Source organism: Scyliorhinus canicula, chromosome 4 (genome assembly GCF_902713615.1).
Source record: "Scyliorhinus canicula chromosome 4, sScyCan1.1, whole genome shotgun sequence".
In the NCBI taxonomy this organism is placed as follows: Eukaryota; Metazoa; Chordata; class Chondrichthyes; order Carcharhiniformes; family Scyliorhinidae; genus Scyliorhinus; species Scyliorhinus canicula.
Genome location: NC_052149.1, coordinates 190,542,916 through 190,564,071, shown reverse-complemented (window position 1 = coordinate 190,564,071; position 21,156 = coordinate 190,542,916). Strand labels below are relative to the sequence as shown.

The 21,156-nt window shown below is 45.8% G+C and overlaps 1 protein-coding gene across 5 annotated transcripts in view; it reads right to left on the bottom strand.

Moving 5' to 3' along the window:
- The window catches only part of LOC119965249 (glutamine--fructose-6-phosphate aminotransferase [isomerizing] 2-like), a 206,590-nt gene that overhangs the window by 89,546 nt on the left and 95,888 nt on the right, over window positions 1-21,156 (bottom strand). For 4 of the 5 annotated variants that reach the window (XM_038795735.1, XM_038795736.1, XM_038795737.1 and 1 more), the window contains 2 exons: window positions 13,519-13,626; window positions 7,662-7,766 (listed from right to left, as the gene is read on the bottom strand). In XM_038795735.1, the coding sequence (XP_038651663.1) occupies window positions 7,662-7,766; window positions 13,519-13,626 (213 nt within the window). The remainder of the gene's footprint in view (window positions 1-7,661; window positions 7,767-13,518; window positions 13,627-21,156) is intronic. The other variant, XM_038795739.1, reaches the window with a different exon arrangement.

Below are 21,156 nucleotides of genomic sequence, written 5' to 3'. Positions count from 1 at the left end.
ACATGACCCTGCCAGTCGCGATTGAACCGTGTACTGTGCATGAGCACTCTAAAAATCACTATTCTCAGTCCAAAACGGCAGAAAGTGAAAAACAAACCTCCCATGAGGTGGTGTGTGTTCAGGCCATCTCCCGGATGCAGCGCTGCCACATTGACGAAAGCGGCCATTTTGCGCGCTCTTCCCAGGGCCCAACGCATGCACAATGCGATCGGGAACACGAATCGGCTGAAAACCACACTGCGCAGGTGCAGACGTCCGAGAACCGCACTGCGCATGCGCAACGGCGCACTGAGCGTCATGACGCCGACGTCATGACGTGTGCGAACTGTAGCACCGCCCATTTTTTAAAAACTGCCCTGCAAGAGGCAAACTCTGTTTAAACTGTGGGAAACCAAACCATTATGCAGCCCTGTGCAAATCTGCACCACCAGTCAGGAGTCAGCGCTTCCAATTCCGACAGTGGCACATCAGAAGTGTGCAACACCGAATGCATGACTCTGATCGAGGCAGTGCTACGGATCCAGATGATGAATACCTGGACAACAATCACCAAGTAGGCATTACTACGAAGTGCGAATACGCCACACTGGACACATCGCAAGTCCAATCAATCCTGGCCGTGTTTTCCGAGGTCGAAGGGCATGCAGTGATGAAGGTCAGCCATTGCCCCATCCAGTTCAAACTGGACACAGGTGCCTCTGCCAACCTGATTTCGCAGGTGGACTTCAAGAGAATCAAGAAGCCCCCCACAATCCTTCCAGTGGCCTGCAAACCCCTGGACTACAATGGAAACGCAATCAAGATACTGGGGTCCTGCCATCCGCAGGTGTCCAGCCGACACACACAATCAAGTTACGCTTCGAGATTGTTATACCAGACAGGGCATCCTTGTTAGGTGCGCACGCCTGCAAGCAACTGAACCTCATTCAAAGGGTCTACACCGTCGTTTGCAGAGAATTCTGCTCAAACTCCGGAGGTATAATTTCAATTTAGTGTACACACCTGGCAAGGGGCTCATCATCGTCGATGCATTGTCCCGCTCCGTCAACTCATCTAGTGAACCACTGGGGATCATTCAGCACATTGTATTGCAGGTACAACTGTATGCAAGCACTCTTCCGGCAACAAATGAGAAGATTGTTCTCATCCGAGAAGAGACGGCCAAAGACCCTCTGTTGCAGCGAGTCATCCACAACCTCAGCAACGGCTGGCAGAAAGGGCAATGCCCTCAATTCTACGTCAAGGACGTACCGACGGTGATCGACAGCACCCTGCTCAAGTTGGACAGGATACTCATCCCGCTATGTCTCCAGAGCATGGTGCTGCAGCAGATTCACGAGGGACACCATAGAACATTACAGCGCAGTTCTGGCCCTTCGGCCCTCAATGTTGCGCCGACCTGTGAAACCACTCTAAAGCCCATCTACCAGGGCATAGAAAAGTGCAGACGCAAGGCCCGGCAAGCTGTCTACTGGTCTGGCATCAACCAGGACATCACGAACATGGTCCTGAACTGCGAAACCTGTCAGAGGTTCCAACCAGTGCAGAGAAAGGAGACACTCCAACTACATGACCTAAAGACCTCTCCATAGTTCAAGGTTGGCATTGACTTATTCCACTCGAATGGTTGCGACTATATCTTAATCATCGATTACTTTTTGAATTATCCTGAGGTGCTGAAGCAGCCAGACCTCACCTCACGGACCAGCATCAAAGCACGTAAAGAGACATTCTCGCGGCATGGCATCCCGAACACAGTCATGAGCGACAATGGCCCGTGCTTCCACAGTCGAGAATGGTCCACGTTTGCCAAGAGCTCCAATTTCAAGCATGTCACCTCCAGTCCGCACTATCCACAGTCCAATGGCGAAGTCGAAAAAGGGGTGCACATTGTTAAGAAGCTCATCCGCAAGGCCTCGGACTCTGCTTCCGACATACACCTTGCACGACTTGCATACCGGGCGACTCCCTTGTGCACTGGCATGTCACCAGCTTAACTCCTGATGAACAGGGACCTGCGGACGACGCTTCCAGCCATACACCTGCCCAACCGTGATCACCTCCCGGTGCTGCAGAAGATGCAGCAGCTTCACGATAGTCAGAAGCAGGGCTATGATGCACATGCCACCAATCTGGACGTGCTATCCCCGGCAGACACGGTCAGGTTCAAGATACCGGATGGTGGGTGGTCTGCACCGGCTTTCGTTCGACAGGCCACGCCATATCCTATGTCATACGTATGGCTGATGGCTCCATTGTGCGAAAGAATCGAAGGGCACTGCAAAATGTTGCTTGCCCACAACCAATTTCCCCTCCATTTCCACATGTCAAATTGCCACCTCCAGACACCTCGAACCACGAGGCCACCAGTCGAAGCTCCCACTCGCCTGTCAAGACATCGTCATACCCTCCATCACCTCTCTGGCGGTCGATGAGGATCAGACGCAGGCCTCAGAGACTGGACCATGAGCATTGATTTTTTTTGTTCTGTTCTGTATTCCTCAGTCAGTCACATTAGACAGACACATTCACATGTATATACATCTAAAAAAAAGGGTGAGATGTCATGATATGCAAACATGCAACCAATGAACACTCAGAATAGGACACAACCAATGGGCAGTCAGGACACTCAGAGGGGGCATAACCACAAGGGGGCATGACATAAACACTATAAAAGGGATGAGGCACTCATACCCTGCCTCTTTCCACAGACAGACATCTAGAGAGAGTTAGACAGGGTTGATCAGCAGCATCACACCCCAGCACGTGGCTTAGAGCAAGCTGGTCCAGTTAGACTTAATTACAACAGTTAGATTAGTAGAGAGTCAAACTCATTTGAGAATTGTGTTAATAGTTTAATAAACACATTGAACTCATTTCAGAGTCTGGAGCATCCTTTAGTTAAGACTACATCAAGTAGCAGTCTGTGTTATCCAAAGCAGCATAACACAACAGAAAGTAGCAAATGTAGGGCGCGATTCAGTGGCTTTGGGGAGCACAGTAGCATTGTGGATAGCACAATCGCTTCACAGCTCCAGTGTCCCAGGTTCGATTCCGGCTTGGGTCACTGTCTGTGTGTAGTCTGCACATCCTCCCCGTGTGTCCATGGGTTTCCTCCGGTTGTTCCGGTTTCCTCCCACAGTCCAAAGATGTACAGGTTAGGTGGATTGGCCATGATAAATTGCCCTTAGTGTCCAAAATTGCCCTTGGTGTTGGGTTGGGTTATTGGTTTATGGGGATAGGGTGGAGGTGTTAACCTTGGGTAGGGTGCTCTTTCTAGGAGCCGGTGCAGACTCGATGGGCCGAATGGCCTCCTTCTGCACTGTAAATTCTATTCTATTCTATTAGAGCGAGAGCGCATCAAGGCCGATGAACAGCAGGAGAGCCCATAACTGAGAATTGCGCTGGGGGAAATTTTTGTCATTCCAAGCTTCATTAGAATGAAGATCACACATTGGCTAAAAAAAACCCCATAAGAATGCTTATAGATTTCACAATGCAGAAGGAGGCCATTTGGCCCATCGAGTCTGCACCGGCTCTTGGAAAGAGCACCCTACCCAAGCCCACACCCCCACCCTATCCCCATAACCCAGTAACCCCACCCGACACTAAGGACAATTTTGGACACAAAGGGCAATTTAGCATGGCCAATCCACCTAACCTGCACATCTTTGGACTGTGGGAGGAAACAGGAGCACCCGGAGGAAACCCATGCACACATGGGGAGAACGTGCAGACTCCGCACAGACAGTGACCCAAACCGGGAATCGAACCTGGGGCCCTGGAGCTGTGAAGCAATTGTGCTAACCACGATGCTACCGTGCTGCCCAAATGCATCCAGGATTTTCTTGATTGGTATATTTCTCCTTCAACCCGGAAAGGAGTTTTTAAAAATTTTGTTCTGGAAAATAAAATGAGACAAACAACCGATGAGACTCAAAGTACTGAATTGGAAACAGGCAAAGAGAAGGCAAGATCAGAATCTAGTCCAAACTACCTGAGCAGAAGACTTGGTAAACAGGTTCAGCGGTGGAAAACCGTCGAAATTGATACGGGAAACAAATATAAAACATAAATATATTCCCAGAAGTTAAAAAAGGAGCTACATCAAGCTATGAAATACTGTGGATAAATAAAGGAATTTAAACAATTAAGGAAAAAAAAGAAATTAGAATATAAGAGGCCAGGGAATAGAGTAATAGCGTTTAAGGAAATTTAAATAAAACTAGCAGAAAATATAAAAGAAAATAGTACTTTTATAGCTGATAAAAAGTAAAAGAATAGTGAAAGAAAGGATATAATTAAAGAATGAGTGTGAATGCCTAATTCGAGATGAAGGCCTCACATATTAAATATATTTTTGCAAGGATGTCAGTGCAAAAAAGAATATGCAATTGTTGGAGATAACTAAAAAAAAAATAATTTGGTTACTGAAAAATGAATTCAAGCTGTAAAAGTTCAGCCAGTGCTCATGACATGGTTCCGAGGCATTAAAAAAGTGGCAGAGAGAAAGTGGCAGTAACTCTGGCATCAATTTTTCAATCCTTCTTAAATATGTGAATTGTGTAATAGAACAGCTGAGTAACCTGAGTAAATATTTCCAACTTTGTCTGTTAGCTTTGACAAAGAGTCATCGGACTAGAAACGTTAGCTCTTTTCTCTCCCTACAGATGCTGCCAGACCTGCTGAGATTTTCCAGCATTTTCTCTTTTGGTTTCAGATTCCAGCATCCGCAGTAATTTGCCGTTATTTGCTGAGTAACCCTCAAGTGTAGGAGGGAGGGAAGGATAAATCAGGAACTATTGGACAGTTAAAGGTTTTCAGCACTTTGGGTTTATTAAATAGACACAGTGTACAAGAGTAAAGCAAGAACAGATTCATAAGAAATATTGATTAGATCAATTAGAGCATTGTGTGACTTTTTGAGCGTCTGCATATGGAGAGCACATGTAGCCCTGAGAGCATACCACATGAATTTACCAGCATGATACTAGTAATGAAAAACTAGAGGTGGGATTCTCCCGCGATCGGTGGAGCGGCCCGTACTGGCGCCAAAGAGTGGTGTGAACCACGCCGGCAAAGGGCCGCCAGGAAGGTGCGGAATCTTCCACACTTCCGGGGACTAGGCCAGTGCCGGCGCATGAGCAGACCGAGGGCGTATTCTGGCGCATGCGCAGAACCGCTGACATGTTTCTTGCGCATGCGCAGGGGGTTTCTTCTCCGTGCCAGTCATCGCAGAGCCTTACACAGGCTGCCGCAAAGGGAAAGAGTGCCCCATGGCACAGGACCGCCCGCAGATCGGTGGGGCCTGATCGTGGGCCAGGCCACCACGGGGGCACTCCCCGGGGATGGATTCCCCCCCCCTCCCCCCCCTCCCCAAGGACCCGCTAGCCGCCCTCCAAGCCAAGTCCCGCCGGTATGGACCTCATCTATTGCACGCCAAAACGACAGGCCAAAAACGTGTGGCCACTCGGCACATTGGGGCTCGGAGAATTGTCGGGGGGGGGGTGGGGGGGGCTGCACAGCCAGTTCCCGCCCGAAAACCAGCGCAGGAGAATTCAGCAGCCAGCGTCGGAGCGATGCATCCTCCTGCCGATTCTCCCAACCGGCGGGGGTCGGAGAATCCCACCCTAGAGCTATGAAATGGAACTTGAGATATACAGGACAATTTTAATGGAGTTGAGAAGGCCAAGAATAGATTGAAGACATTTTTTACCAAACAAACGGTGCTTTGTGAACATCCATTGGCTGAGGAATCAATTTTAAATGGTCACTGAAATAAAGAAAAAGGCTATGGGAAATTTGGTTACCTGGCCGATTGCTGGATGTTGGACTATTCAGTCACATGGTGTGCCCGAGGCAGATATTATTGCATCTTTAAAATAAAATAATATATGAAGCAGTAACAGATGCAGGGCTTTGGGAGAGAGTGATTAATTTTGGACATGTATTGTTGGCATTTTGATCATCTATCCTCATTTCAATGGTTTTGTAATAAAATCAGCCTATTTGACTGTAGGATTGCAGGTTGTCAATATCAACCAAATCAGATCTTTGGCTGATTGTCTGGAGGCAGTTAAGAAGCAACAAGGTATGGTTTTCCCCTTGAGCTCAGTGTGCATGAAGACGACAGAAAATGTTCAAGCTTTCCGTTGATTTTGCAGAATCAAAGTGTGTACACTTTGTGGTTTCCCCAATTAAGTTGTATAACAAACAATTTGCTGAAATCATTTTCCTCAGAAAAACTTTCAGGGATTTCTGAGTTGCTGTGTGCTATTTACTTATTTTCAGATTTCCTTTTCTTTTTAAGATTTGAGATCAAAAAATTGTTCTTGATGCAAGTTCATTAATGGATTTATTTCAGCACTTCAGTCTCTTTTCTGGAAACATCAGGGGCAGGATTCTCCGGCCCCCCGCCAGGTCGAAGAATCGCCGGGTGCGGCGTGAATCCCTCCCCGCCGCTTCAGACGCCGGCTGCTGTATTCTCTGGCGCCAGTTTTCGGGCGGGGGTAGGGATTGTGCCGCGCCGGTCGGGGGCCGTTGGCAGCGCCCCCCCCCCACCCCCCCCCCCCCCACGCCGGCAATTCTCCGGTACCTGATGGGCCGAGCGGCCACCCGTTTTTGGCCAGTTCCACCGGTGTGGATGAGACATAGTCCATCCCGGCGAGACCTGGCTTGGAGGGCGGTTAGCGGAGTCCTCAGGGGGGATCCGGCCCCGGTAGGGGCTCCCGTGGTGGCCTGGCCCGCGATCAGGGCCCACCGATCTGCGGGCAGGCCTGTGCCGTAGGGGCACTCTTTCCCTCCGCGTCGGCCTCTGTAAGGCTCCGCCATGGCTGCACGGAGAAGAAACCCCCTGCACATGTGCAGGAAACACGCCAGTGGTTCTGCGCCTGCGTCAGACCACGCAGGCAGTCCTGTGCATGAGCCAACTCGCGCCGGTCAGCGGAGGCCCTTCGCCGGCGGTTGGTGCGGCGCGAACCCCTCGAGCGTTGGCCTAGCCCCCGGCAGTGCGGAGGATTCCACAATTTCTGGGTGGCCCGACGCCAAAGTGGTTCACACCACTCTTGGAACCGGTACGGACCGCCCCGCAATTGCAGGAGAATCCCGCCCCAGAATTTTGAAATCAATGCAAAGTAGGTAGATTATGGTTATGTTCATAAAAAAAGAACTGTAGGCTTCAAAAATCAGAAAATGCCCCAAGTCAGACATTAAACGGTGAGGTTTCTGGGGCACATACCCTCTGGCAATGTTTGGAAATAAGTGACGTGCCCCAAATCCTGTTTCAATAATTTCAAAATGCAGCACTATTGTAAACCTTGATTTTGAGGCCTGTACCGTTATGTCATGAGGCCAACAACAGTCACAGCAGTTTTGAGCAGTTGGCTTTTGTTAGTTTTCTAGATTGGTAGATGTTGATATCATATATTTATTGGTTAGACTAATGTTCAGCGAGAAAAAATAAAGCTCACTTTATTTTTAATTCTGTGACAAATAAGTTCATGCCTTAAGAGCCTAAAATACACAAAAATAAGACCGAAATAGAGTGATCAACGTAATTCAATTTATGTTTTTCATTGTCTGCGGAAAGAAAAAAAATATACAAGCACAAAGTATTGTCAAATTACTAAAACTAGAATTTACAGAGCATGGTCACTTACTATAAAGCTCATCAGCCAGTGCCTTTACTTTGCCACTTTTTCGAAAGATACAAATACATCCACCATTTTCATGATCTTTGCCACTATCTTCATCAACTGCTATCCCTGTTATTCAAAACAGCAGTTATTCAAAAGGTTAAAGAACAAAACATCATGTTTTACTGAAAAAACTGATGTACATGGGGGGGGGGGGGGGGGGGGGGTGAAGAGAGCGTGAAGGGAAGAGTTCACTGGGACATGAGATGGCTGCAACAGTCGATCTACCAGAACAACCTTGTTTGTCTACCTTTGGGATGAGGTAGACCCAGATTGATCAGGGATGGGAACTACGGTGCTAAGGCCTTGGATTGGTGAGGGGCAGTGGTGGTGGTGGTGGTGGTTGGGGGGGGGGGGGGGGGGGGGTAAGATCGCCACAGATGAAGCCATAAGTTACCTGGAAAGTGATAGCTTGGTGGTCAGTGGTGAGTCTGCAGTCCATGGAGAGTTTGCAGATGGCTGTCATTTAGCAGTGGCACAGTGTAGGTTTCTTTGCAATACAATAACAGCACCTACTTTTCGGCAGTGACCTTGTGGAAATTAGTACAGGTAACACACAATGCCACAATTCAGAGGGAGGTATATGTAAATTAGTTAGGAAGTGGGGAAACTGGCATCACTGATATCTAATCACAGCTTTCAATAAAAATATGGATCAATGCAGTGCCAGAAAGCCGACTGGCCAAAAAGCAGACTTAGCAGTGAAAGCAACAGAAAATGAGCTCAGCATTATTTGACATGGGCATGAAGAGGAATGAAGACACGTTTGGGTTCAGTCGGGGAATTGTGAAAATATGGTAAGGGATGAAGTCGGAAGATATATGGTTGAAAAGGAATTATGTACATGGAAGAAAGTGAAAAAGAAAGGTTATCAATCGATTGCCTGGCATTCAGAATTAGCATCAGCAAAGGTTAGTTCTTTTAAGCTTCCACATTTACCTACTTTATGCCACACTTCCTGAGCTAGTCATACATTGGGCGCGATCTAACAGCCGCATTTTGCGCCTATCGCGGATCTGTGTGAGCCGGTTATATCACGGAAGAGGCAAGAAATCGGGATCCACGCCAGCTGATCGGTTTCTGATCTAATCGGCCCGCTCCCGTTGGTGGATTCTGGACCCCGCCCGGACGTGCTTGGGGAGGGGAAGGGGGGTGGGCCTGATCGGGGAGCATGAGGGACGCCCGTGGGTCCTATAGGCCATTCCCAGACTGTGTGTGTATCCATAACAGGGACAACTACAGCTGTTGCCAGTGCCCCACAGAGCACTTCCAGCACAGAGTCCTGTTCATGGTAATATAGTGCAGGACACTTTCACTCCCTCTGACTGTCAGCAGCCTCTGGCTACACAACTGAAGGCTACTGCTCATAGGGAATTGGCAATGTTAGTTATGTGAGCACTTCACAGCTCCCAAGTGCATTCCCGTAGGTACACATGCCAGGTCTCAATGAGTGCTATTGTCCAGCAGTCCAATCAAACTGTGAGGCCTGGACACACTGCCTGGACCCTAAAAGGTGTCAATACCACAGAGGTAACAGCCAACAATCTAAAACTCTAGAGCTAGGCTTCAGCACTGGGAATATCCCTACGACCAGAGTGTTTTCTGTGGACCTGGGGAGGGTACCGGATCTCGGTTCCACTAACTTTCCCGTCAGGGATTTGTTGTCCGGGGTCTCGGGGACCCTGCACTGGTCGGAGCGCATGTGCAGTGTCGGGTCGGCTTGGGGGCTTCGAGGGTCCCGGGTTGAAGCTATAACTGATCGCTGGTCTCACCATCTCCAATTCCTTACAGGTACAACAATACGGATGGTATTGCCGACCCCGCAGAAGCTTTCCCCATGGTGCTGGTGGCAGCTGAGGAGACCAGACGCCCAAGAAGGTGGCAGCAGCGTCAAAGCAGGCTTGTGGCAGCACTCCATGTGCAGGGGGCTGCAGGCCCGGCCGCCCGTTAGACCAAGGAGAGATCAAATGGGGAGGCCAACGATGGCCCGTTTGAGGAGATGTTGGACAGCATGTGCCGCAGCGTGTCGCGTCTTTTCGTCCGACGTCACTTCGTCCAACGACACTTTGTCCACGTCTTTTGGTCCAACGTCTTTTTGTCCGCCCGTCTTTTGGTCCAACGTCACTTCGTCCAATTATCCAATTACAAATTAACTCCGTATAAAACCATTTAATTGATAAAATGCAAGTACAATACAGCAAGTGAATTTAGTTGCTAAAATGCAAGTAATTGATAAAATGCAAGTAAAATGCAAGTTGAAAAATGCAGTTTTAAAATCTAAAAATGCAGTTAAAAAATCTAAAAGTTTACTAATTACTTCAAATTCCCGAAATTACTTAAAATTGATGTAAATTGTAAGCAACATTCCTAAAGAAATCAATTTTTGTTGTAGAACCATATTCAACGGCCAATCTTTTGAGGCGTTCAGTTATTTTCTTATATCGCGTACATGAAGTCGACTGATCTCCCCGAAGAATTTGAGCCTTTTTGCCTATTATGAACCCTTCCTCTTCCTTCAGAGTTTTGATTAACCTCCAGATATTCAAATGAGCTCCACCCGCCGAACGCTTTATGGCAGAATGAAACCCCTCAGCAGCATTATTTGTTCTCGGTAGATCTTGTAGAACACGCTGATTAACATTCCATACAGCTGTCGGGAATGTAGGTGTTTCACTCCTTCGTATGGCACCACGTCCTCTCACAATGCCTATGTAAGTCAAGTCGAAGTAAACGATGAATTCAGCAGGTATTTCTTCATCGTCTATCAAATAGTGGAGTGGAGTGGTACAAGTTACAAAAAGTCAAGTTACAAAAAGTCTTAGACAAAAAACTTTTAGATTTTTTAACTGCAATTTCAGATTTTTAAACTGCATTTTTCAACTTGCATTTTACTTGCATTTTATCAATTACTTGCATTTTAGCAACTAAATTCACTTGCTGTATTGTACTTGCATTTTATCAATTGAATGGTTTTATACGGAGTTAATTTGTAATTGGATAATTGGACGAAGTGACGTTGGACCAAAAGACGGGCGGACAAAAAGACGTTGGACCAAAAGACGTGGACGAAGTGTCGTTGGACGAAATGACGTCGGACGAAAAGACATAGCACCGTGCCGCAGGAGGCTCCGCCTCAACAAGGGGATCACTCCTCGGTGTGATGGGCGGCTGGGTATGCAGGGTGTGCAGCAGCCCCCTGCACATGGGGTGTCGCCTTGAGCCTTGTCCTTGCAGACTTGGCACCCCATGTAGGGTGATGCCCTCTCCCGCTGGCCATCAAGGTGGCCACCGGTTCATTCCAGGGCTTGAGCGGGGATGTGTGCAGCATATCAAAAGTCATGGATGCTCTGAATGCACTGGTGCATGCAAGGCGACATGGGTGCAATGGAATCAGGGATCACCCTTCATTAACAGGAAGGGGCTCCACTCCCTGAATGTTCAGCTCGTGTGCCACTACCGCCTCTGGATCATGTACATGTGCACGCTTCGCAGGGAGTGTGCATGATAGTTACATACTGGGGCACTCAGAGATCCCCAGCATCTTCGAGGGCAACCCAGGATGGGTTCGTGGGGGATAAAGAGTACCTGCTTAGGTTCTGCCTGATGAGGCTAGTACAGAGGCCAGGCACTGATGCGGAGAACTGCCAATGAGTCCCATGTTACCAATCGAGCGGTCATTGAGCGGTGCAGACTGTTGAAAATGCGGTTCCGATGCCTGGACCACTCTGGTGGTGCACTGCGGTACACCAGCCAGAGGGTTTCCTGCTTTGTGGTGTCTGCTGTGCCCTCCACAACCTGGCACAACAGCAGGCCAACGTGCTGGAGGTGGAGGATGATGGACAGAAAACCATAAGACATAGGAGCAGAATTAGGCCACTTGGCCCATCGAGTCTGTTCCGCCATTCAATCATGGCTGATATTTTTCTCATCCCCAATCTCCTGCCTTCTACCCGTAACCCCCGATCCCCGTATTAATCAAGAACCTAACTATCTCTGTCTTAAAGACACTCTGATTTGACCTCCCCAGCCTTCTGCGGCAAAGAGTTCCACAGATTCAACACCCTCTGGCTGAAGAAATTTCTCCTGGTCTCTGTATTAAAGGATCGTCCATTTAGTCTGAGATCATGTCCATGGTTCTAATTTTTCAGACAAGTGGAAACAGCCCCTCCACATCCACTCTATCCAGGCCTCGCAGTATCCTGCAAGTTTCAATAAAATGCCCCCTCTTCCTTTTAAACTCCAACCAGTACAGACCAGGGTCCTCAACCGTTCCTCATTCGGCAAGCTCTACATTCCAGGGATCATTCTTGTGAACCTCCTCTGGACCCTTTCCAAGGCCAGCACATCATTCCTTAGATACGGGCCCAAAGCCACTCCCAATACTCCAAATGGGGTCTGACCAGAGCCTTTTGCAGCCTCAGAGGTACATCCCTGGTCTTGTATTCTAGCCTTCTCGAAATGAATGTTAACATTGCATGTGCCTTCCTACCTACCGACTGAACCTGCACATTAACCTTAAGAGAATATTGCGACCTCATCTAAGGAGAACAAGGAGGGGCAGGTCCAGGAGGGGCTGGAGAACGAGCCCGGGGAGGACCTGTGGGAGCAGCCGGGGGAAGGAAGACAGGCAGCGGCAAGGGTCCATCATACACGGAGGGCCAGTGAGGCCCTCATCCTCGCCTGCTTCTCACAGGACGAGACTTCATCCATGATCACATCCCCTATCCCATCCACCACTCCCCCTTTCCCCGATGACCCCCTTCCCCCCAATGTCATACCATCTCCTAACCTCACACCCGTTTCCCCTCCCTCCCGAACTACCCTGTTCCACCCTCCCAGGGTCTGTGTAACATCACTCCAGGGTGATGGGCCTGTGTCGGCACTGTCAGCGGGTCACTATACAAGGCAGGAGACTGATGATAACGCGCTGCGAGGTAAGCTTTGGTGTTCCTCAATCTAAGCCATGGTCTGCCTTCCGCCTTTCTTCTGAAAGCACAAGCATCACCTGCATGTAGTATGCATCGGAGGCTCTTGGTCTGGGACTACTGTGCCCGGGGAGGGCATGGGGAGCAGAGGGCAACAGGCAGTGGGGATGCAGGTCAGCCCACTATGCAGAATAACATGACGAGGCTTCGCATGTAAGAGGTGTAGAACGTTTTAATTGTGCACTTACAAAACCGTAACTGTCCCGAGTTAACAATGGTCAACCCACGCCGTCCCACCAGTAAGTAACCATTCAGTAATCCTCAATATTCTTCTGCTTCTGTGCTCTGCAGGTAGGTCTCGGTGTATCCCCAGGTTACGCATCAGGTAGAAGCAGCCTGCTGCTTTTCACACCCTGTGGCTTTTGAGCCCTCTAGAAGGTGTTCTCTGGACGGCCTGGGGCTCGATCTTGCCACCTCCCCATTGTCTTTTGGGGATTGCTGGCGGGACTGATGCCAGACCGCTGGTGGCAATTTACCCCTGCAGCCCAGTGGAGTCATTGGTCTTCATTCCACACTGGACTGAGGTCCTCCTGGTTACGCTACCCAAACCGACGGCTGCTGCCTCAAATATTAAAACTTCTTGGCCAGAATTCTCCAGCTGTTGTGATTCACTGTTCCTGCCGGCAGCGTATCCCCACCCGCGGGGTTTCCCATAAGCATGGGGTGGCATCAATGGGGAATACCATTGACAAGAAGCGGGAGTAGTGAATCACTCTGCCAGGGAATGGTGCACTGCAGAGAAGGGGCTGAATGGCCTGAGAGTCCAGCCCCTTGTATCAGGGCACGTATCAGAATACACAAGAACGTATTCAAAATTGTATATTTTGAAATTTTACCTGCTGAATCATATCCTCTGTATTCAAGTCTCTGTAGCCCATTGACTAAGATCTCAAAGATCGTCTTCCTGCTGCGAGGTACTTTGTAATTCAAGTATGCAAAGATCCCTGCAAAATACATTATTTTTATTCAAACCAACAATAATAAAACACCAGAAACAACATGTAACAAAATAACCTATTCTTCTCAGAGTAAACTTTGACCAGCCTCAGAAAGCAAAACAAAACTACATTTTGAATTGCAAGCACCAAATTGTTACCAGTTAACAGTATGGACAGTCTCTCATCTTGACTTCAAGAGGAATAATAGAATTTTACCATGCAGCACTGCAAGGAGAACATCAACTTAAAAGGTTGGAGTTAAAGGCAGAAGATGAGGAAGGTCTGGAGGAGGCAGAAATACTTACTCATCAAAAATATAGTAGGTATATGTTTAAATACATTCAAGCATTGCCAAGATTTGATGAGAAAGATGTGCAAGCCTTTTTCATCTAATTTGAGAAAGTGGCTAAACAATTGAATTGCCCAAAGGTAGTGTTGGTTCAAACTATGTTGGTAGGTAGAGCTAGGGAATGGTTTTCATCGCTATCAAAGTATAAGTATAACAATGAGGTGAGGAAAACCATAGTAAGTGCATGTGAACTAGTGTCAGACGCCTGCAGACAAAAGTTTAGAAATCAAAGGAAAGAACCAGGTCAGGCAGATATAGAATTTGAAAGAATTAAACAAAATAATTTTGATAGGTGGATTAGAGCATTAAAAATAGTCCAAATGTATGAAGCCCTGACGGAAACAATTCTTTTTCAGGAATTTAAAGATTCACTTCCCATAGTAGTGAGAACTCATGTGAGAGACTGCTGCAGTAGTCATACGCACTCTATCCTAGGCTTTTAACCCTTACTGCACCCAATACATACAATACAATATATCTCAAAGTCCAACATTCATCACCTGCGAGATCAGGCGTAGGAGGTCCCCTATTACAGGGGCTTACAGGGTCAACGGCAGGGTTCTGAGGAATGTGGAGGAACAGAGAGATTTTGGGGTTCATGTCCACAGATCTCTGAAGGTTGCCACTCAAGTGGATAGAGCTGTGAAGAAGACCTATAGTGTGTTAGCGTTTATTAACACGGGGCTTGAGTTTAAGAGCCATGGGGTTATGCTGCAACTGTACAGGACCCTGGTGAGACCACATTTGGAGTACTGTGTGCAGTTCTGGTCACCTCACTATAGGAAGGATGTGGAAGCATTGGAAAGGGTGCAAAGGAGATTTACCAGGATGCTGCCTGGATTGGAGGGTAGGTCTTATGAGGAAAGGTTGAGGGAGCTAGGGCTTTTCTCATTGGAGCGAAGGAGGATTAGAGGTGACTTAATAGAGGTTTATAAGATGATGAGGGGGCTAGGTAGAGTGGACGTTCAGAGACTATTTCCTTGGGTGGATGTAGCTGTTACAAGGGGGCATAACTATAAGGTTCGGGGTGGGAGATATAGGAGGGATATCCGAGGTAGGTTCTTTACTCAGAGAGAGGTTAGGGTGTGGAATAGACTGCCTGCTGTGATAGTGGAGTCGGACACTTTAGGAACTTTCAAGCGGTTATTGAATAGGCACATGGAGCACATGACAGGGAGTGGGATAGCTTGATCTTGGTGTTGAACAAAGCTCGGCACAACATCGAGGGCCGAAGGGCCTGTTCTGTGCTGTACTGTTCTACGTTCTATGTACAGGCTGCAGAAATGGCCGAAGATTTTGAATTGGTTCATAAAGCAAAGTTTGTTTTTTGACATAAAGTTCAATCTGTGAAGGATAGAAACTGGGGAAATGAGAAATTCACAGGTGGTCAATGCAAAGGAGGTTTAGTTGAGTGATGTTAAAGGAGAGTGTGCCTCAGAGTAAACAGGAAACCAATGATAGTCGTTGGGATATAAGAAAACTGAAGTGTTTTCATTGTAATAAAGTTGGACATGTGAAGTAACAATGATGGTGGCTTAAGAAAGTCTGGGAAGACAGACTCGGTGAAACAGGATAACCAGTGGGGTTTATTAAAGTGGGAGAAAAAAACATTGTCCCAGTGGAAGAGGTACAACAGAATATACAGCCGTTTCTTGGGTTGGTGGATAAGCAGGAACCAGAACTTTGAAAGGATTTTACCTGTGAGGGTATGGTTTACTCGTGTGCACAAGGTGGAGTAGGTAAGAAGCATTCAATCTTTAATGGTGAGAGATAAGGGATTATGTAGTTTGGAAGGAGTATTGTCAGAAAAAGTGGCAAGATGTGGAATTACTAGTGAGAGCAGTAGTGTGCCACTATGTGAAGTAAGGTTAGAGAGTACAGCGAAAAGTGATGAAGTGATAGTAGGAGCAATAGAAAAATTAGCTTTTTCAGGGGTACAATTTATCCATGGTAATGACATAGCTGGATCACAGGTGGGAGTGAAGCCTACTGTGGTTAAAAAGCCAGTGGAAAGTCAAGCAACTGAGATGTTGCAAGAAGTATATCCAAAAGTGTTTCCTGATTGTCGTAACCAGATGCCAAAGCCACAGGTTGAGAAAAGAGGAAGAGAAATTGAAGAGTGCCAATAGGAAGGCTCGAGGTTCAGTTGTCAGAAACCATGCTTGATCAGTAAAGAACAAGAGCAGGTGGTGGATTAACCATATATCTTTAGTTCAAGCGAGTTGATTGAATTAGAACAGAAAGATTCAGAGATAAAGCAATTGTATCAGAAATTGTATACGGAAAGGGAATCGGAGTGTATACCAAAGTATTGTTATATTAGAAATAATGTCTTAATGAGAAAATATAGACCTCACATATTCAAGCTGATGGGAAATGGGCAGACGTTCGTCAAGTGGCATTACCAGTGGGTTATAGAAAAGATGTTTTGCGAATTGCACAGGAGATTCCAGTGGGGGGCCATTTAGGAGTAAGGAAAACTCTAGCAAAAATAAAAAAATATTTTTAATGGCTGAGACTGCACAAGGTTGTGGTTGAATTTTGTCGTACATGTCAGATAACAGGGAAACCTCAGGCAGTAATCAAGCCAGTACCTTTAATACCCATTCCAGCATTTGAGAGTCCCTGCCTAAAGCAAAAGTGGGAATCTGAATCTATTGACTATAATGGATGTGCCTACTAGATTTCCGGAGGCAATTTCATTCAGAAACATCTCATCTAAGATGGTTGTAGAGGAGTTAACCAAATTAATTTTTACAAGATATGGACGACCATAAGAAATTCAAACAGATCAGGGATCCGAGTTTGTGTCGAAATTATTCAAAAAAGTTATGGATGGTTTAGGAATAAAGCAATTAAACTTCAACATACGGAATCACAAGGGGCATTAGAAAGATGACAATAAACTCTGAAGACCATGTTGAGGGCCTATAGTCATGATTATCCACAGGATTGGGATAAAGGAATTCCATTTGTATTATTTTCAATTAGGGATACACCTAATCAATCAATTAAATTTAGTCCGTTTGAATTGATTTTGGTCATGAGGTGAGAGGACCACTTAAATTGATCAAAGAGAAATTGGTGTGTCAGTGGTCAGAGACATGGTAGCACAGTGGTTAGCGCAGTTGCGTCACAGCTCCAGAGTCCCAGGTTCAATACCCGGCTTGGGTCACTGTATGTGCAGAGTCTGCACGTTCTCCCAGTGTCTGTGGGATTCCTCAGGGTGCTTCGGTTTCCTCCCACAGTCCAAAGATGTGCAGGTTAGTTGGATTGGTCATGATAAATTGCCCTTAGTGTCCAAAAAGGTTAGGTTAGGTGGGGTTACTGGGATGGGGTGGAGGCATGGACTTAAGTGGGGTGCTCTTTCCAAGGGCCGGTGCAGATGTGATGGACCGAATGGGCTCCTTCTGCACTGTAAATTCTATGGTTGTATAATTCCGTTGTTGGACTATGTGTCAAAATTTAGGGAAAGGTTAACTACGGTTGATGAATTGGCTAGGAAACATTTAAAATTGCCTCAACAGGTCATGAAAAAAAGATGCAGATAAGAAATCAAAAATTTGTATTTTGTTAGTGGGGAGAAAGTACTCGTATTGTTACCAACGGTAGGTGAACAAGATATAGTGGGTGGGCCTCATCAAGTTAAAAGAAAATTGAGCGAGGTGAATTATTTGATAAGAATGCCAGACAGAAGGAAAACTCACGTGTGTTGTGTTAACATGCTCAAAAGGTGTTTTGATAGACAAGGAAGAAAAGGAGGATGTGTTAGTCATTGTAGCTCAGGGAGAAGAGATAAATCCAGACGATTCTGAATTTGATATCTCAAATTAAACTGAATAATGAGGAAGCATTAAAGAGTTGAAATAAATTTCTGGAGGAAAATCAAATGGCCTAATAAAGTTACTAAGTCACATAGAGCTGAATGTGGAAATACATTGGGAAGTACGAAAGTAATTATGCATGATGTAGATATAGGAAATGCTATTCCCATTAAACAACATCCATACAGACTCAATCCCCTATAGTTAGCACAGGTACAAACAGAGATGACTGATTTATGTAAATGTCAAACAGAACTCCTCGACAGAGTTAACAAAGAGCTGAAGGCTACGGAGCAGCTTGCTTTAAAGCCTCATCTAGCAGTGATAGTTACACAGAAGAGAAAGCTAGTTTGAAAAGGCAAATTTGGGAGAAAACGGAGATAAAGTATTAAATTGCACAGGAACTCCAGCATACCAGCAGTCGACTGCATAAACTAGAAGAGGAGCGACAATAATCTCAACAAAGGAGGGAGTTAAACACTAAACAACAGGTTGCAACAAAAGAAAATGCAGGAACTGTGGAGCCCCAAGAGCAGTCAAATTCCTATCATGGCCGTGACACACGACAGATGAAGGGCTGGAATAGTCTCACCATTTCACAGAGAGTATCTGCAGTGGTGGAATACCGAATCCGGAGGCTGATGCACTGGTGCAAATTTAGCCAGAATATTCAGCAAACTTTCAGCGTACAAAATGTTCGAATGCGCCAGCTGTTACCAATTATTTTTGGCTATCCTCAACAGACCCCAAAGGAAGCAGAATACAAAACAGTTGGTACATGTGAAGAACTGATTATGAATGCTGCAGCATCAATCAACAACCTGTCTTACTTTCAAGTGAGGAATTTTGCTGGCTGGTCCAGGCAACTATATGTAACCGAATTGTTTTTTTTAAAAATTGGTATTTTTCAAGTTTACAGAGTGAAATTTGTGCCCGATATTTACATTTTATACAATTTCTTATTTACATACATGTTTCTTAGTATATCTTCTCTCCATCCCCCCCTTGCCACCCCCTCCCTGTCCCCTCCTCGGTATACCACTCTTCCACCCTGAATGTTCTATTGCTGAGCTCCTGTTCTCTTTTCTGCGGTTTTTGTTGTAGGCCTTCTGGGTTCTTTGGGGGGGGGGGGGGGGGGGGGGGGGCTTCCTACCCCTTCTCCTCCCCACTCCATGCTTCTCTCTGTGGCTCTCCTGGATTTCCTCTTCATTTCCTCCCCCTTTGTGCCTCCTTGTAGTGTGTTCTTGACTGTTCTCATCATCTCTCGCTCCCTAGTTGCTGTTGGCCTCGAACAGGTCTTGAACAGTCCGACGAATTGCCCCCATACTTTGTGGAAGCCCTCTTCTGTGTACTTGATCTTCTCCAGATGGAGAAATTCTGCCAGGACTGCCAGCCAGTCTGCAGCTGTGGATGGAGCTGTTAATCGCCAGCCAAGCAGGATTCTCCGGCGTGCGATTAGGGAAGCAAAGGCAAGGGCGTCAGCCCCCCTTACCCATGTGTAACTCTGGCTGTTTCCATACCCCGAAGACTGCCACTCTCGAGCACAGCTATATAACTGAATTATTAATTAAACTTTTGTTGTGTAACCATATGGATGCAATCTTAGAGGCTCCCCGGGTCTTTGGAAATCTCTCTTGCTGTAAGGAGTGAATAAAGTTATGATCACAACTGCAAGATGGCGAGAAGACTAAAATAGATCATCTTCATGTTGATGTTTGTCGGTTGAAAAATGTTAAATGATATATTATATAGAGTATATAATCTTTTTCGTGAAAGGCTTTTGGAAGTCTGATCTGGAAACCCTTGTTTTTATTGAGACCACAAGTGAAGGCAGTTTTCTTTCTCAGTAGGACAGTTTAAAAAAAAGACAGCAATAATATTTTAAAAGCAGAGCAGTCATGTCTGAAGAGGCTGAAACAACCAAGTTGAAGCAACTATTTAAAGATATTCAGCCAACGTCTGATGGGGTTCTAACCAGAGACAAAATCTATTCTGTACCGCAAGTAATACTCTATGCCCTGCTAATTTTAAGATGGTGTTGGATTCAACAATTATAGAGCGGGTCCTTTAAGAGGATTAGCTAATATATACTGGAAAATAAAATGATTCTTGAAAATTATGGAATCTGCAGAAATATGATCAAGTTATAAAAAATTAGCTAAACTATTCAATCTTGACCATGACTGTCTACGAATGTTGCAAAAGATATACTGTACAATTCGATATAAGGGTACATTCAACAAATTTGAAACAATCTCGACATGACTAGACCAGACGTGATGTAGGGAGTTTGACAGTGGAACAGGAGGAGTGAGAATCATACAATGTGAAAGAAAGGATAATTAATTTGGAGTAATTGATTAATGTCTAATTAACCAATCACCTGTTAAGTGATTGACACTTTCCTGAACGAATCAATGGTGTCTCAGCTGAAAACTAGAGCAAATGAAAGTAAGAGGCTAAACCACAGATAAGGATTCTCTGAAGGAAGCGATCCTTATGACTGATTAGCAAGAAGAATTTTAGCCCTCCGAGATACTTTTGTTTAAAAAATTTTTTTTTAAATTTAGAGTACCCAATTATTTTTTCCAATTAAGGGGCAATTTAGCGTGGCCAATCCACCTACTCTGCATATCTTTGGGTTGTGGAGGGAAACCCACGCAGACATGGGGAGAATGTACAAACCCCACACGGACAGTGACCCAGGGCCGGGATTTGAACTCGGGTCCTCAGTGTCGTAGGCAGCAATGCTAACCACTGTGCTACCATGCTGCCCGCCCTCCGAGATAATTGAAGCATTCGTAAAATTTACTTTTAAAAGAGTATTTTGTTGAAATGACTTCTAATTTGTAAATATGGAGTGAATTTTATCTTGAAGCATTTTGCTTTCATTCTTCTATATCTCAAGGACTTTTCAATGTACTCTCGAAAGTTTCCGATTTAATTTTGTGCAAATGTACCAAGTGAATTCTTAAAAAAATAAAGAGTGCTTTGTATACCTCTTCAACCGGACTGAGTGCCTTATCCTGAGTAAGAGAATCTTACACTTAAGAGCTGTAGGTTTATTTATTTTTTGTTTAATGTGAAATTGTATATTAGTCTTAAGGGGTAATTGTAAACTGTTCTTTTTGGGTGTCAAAAAGTTGAAAATTGTATTGAAAATAAAGCTTTGTTTTAGAAATACCAAATTTGTGTCATGCAATCATCCTGGAGCAATCATTCTTTCCCCACAGTCTTAAATTAAACTAAAATATTGGAGTTTCAGTCCAGTATCCTTTGCACTGTTTGGGTCTAGTCTGGGATCTTAATAACAAGACCATCTGCGGCTAAACATAGGAAGCAACATGCACAAGTGCTTTCACA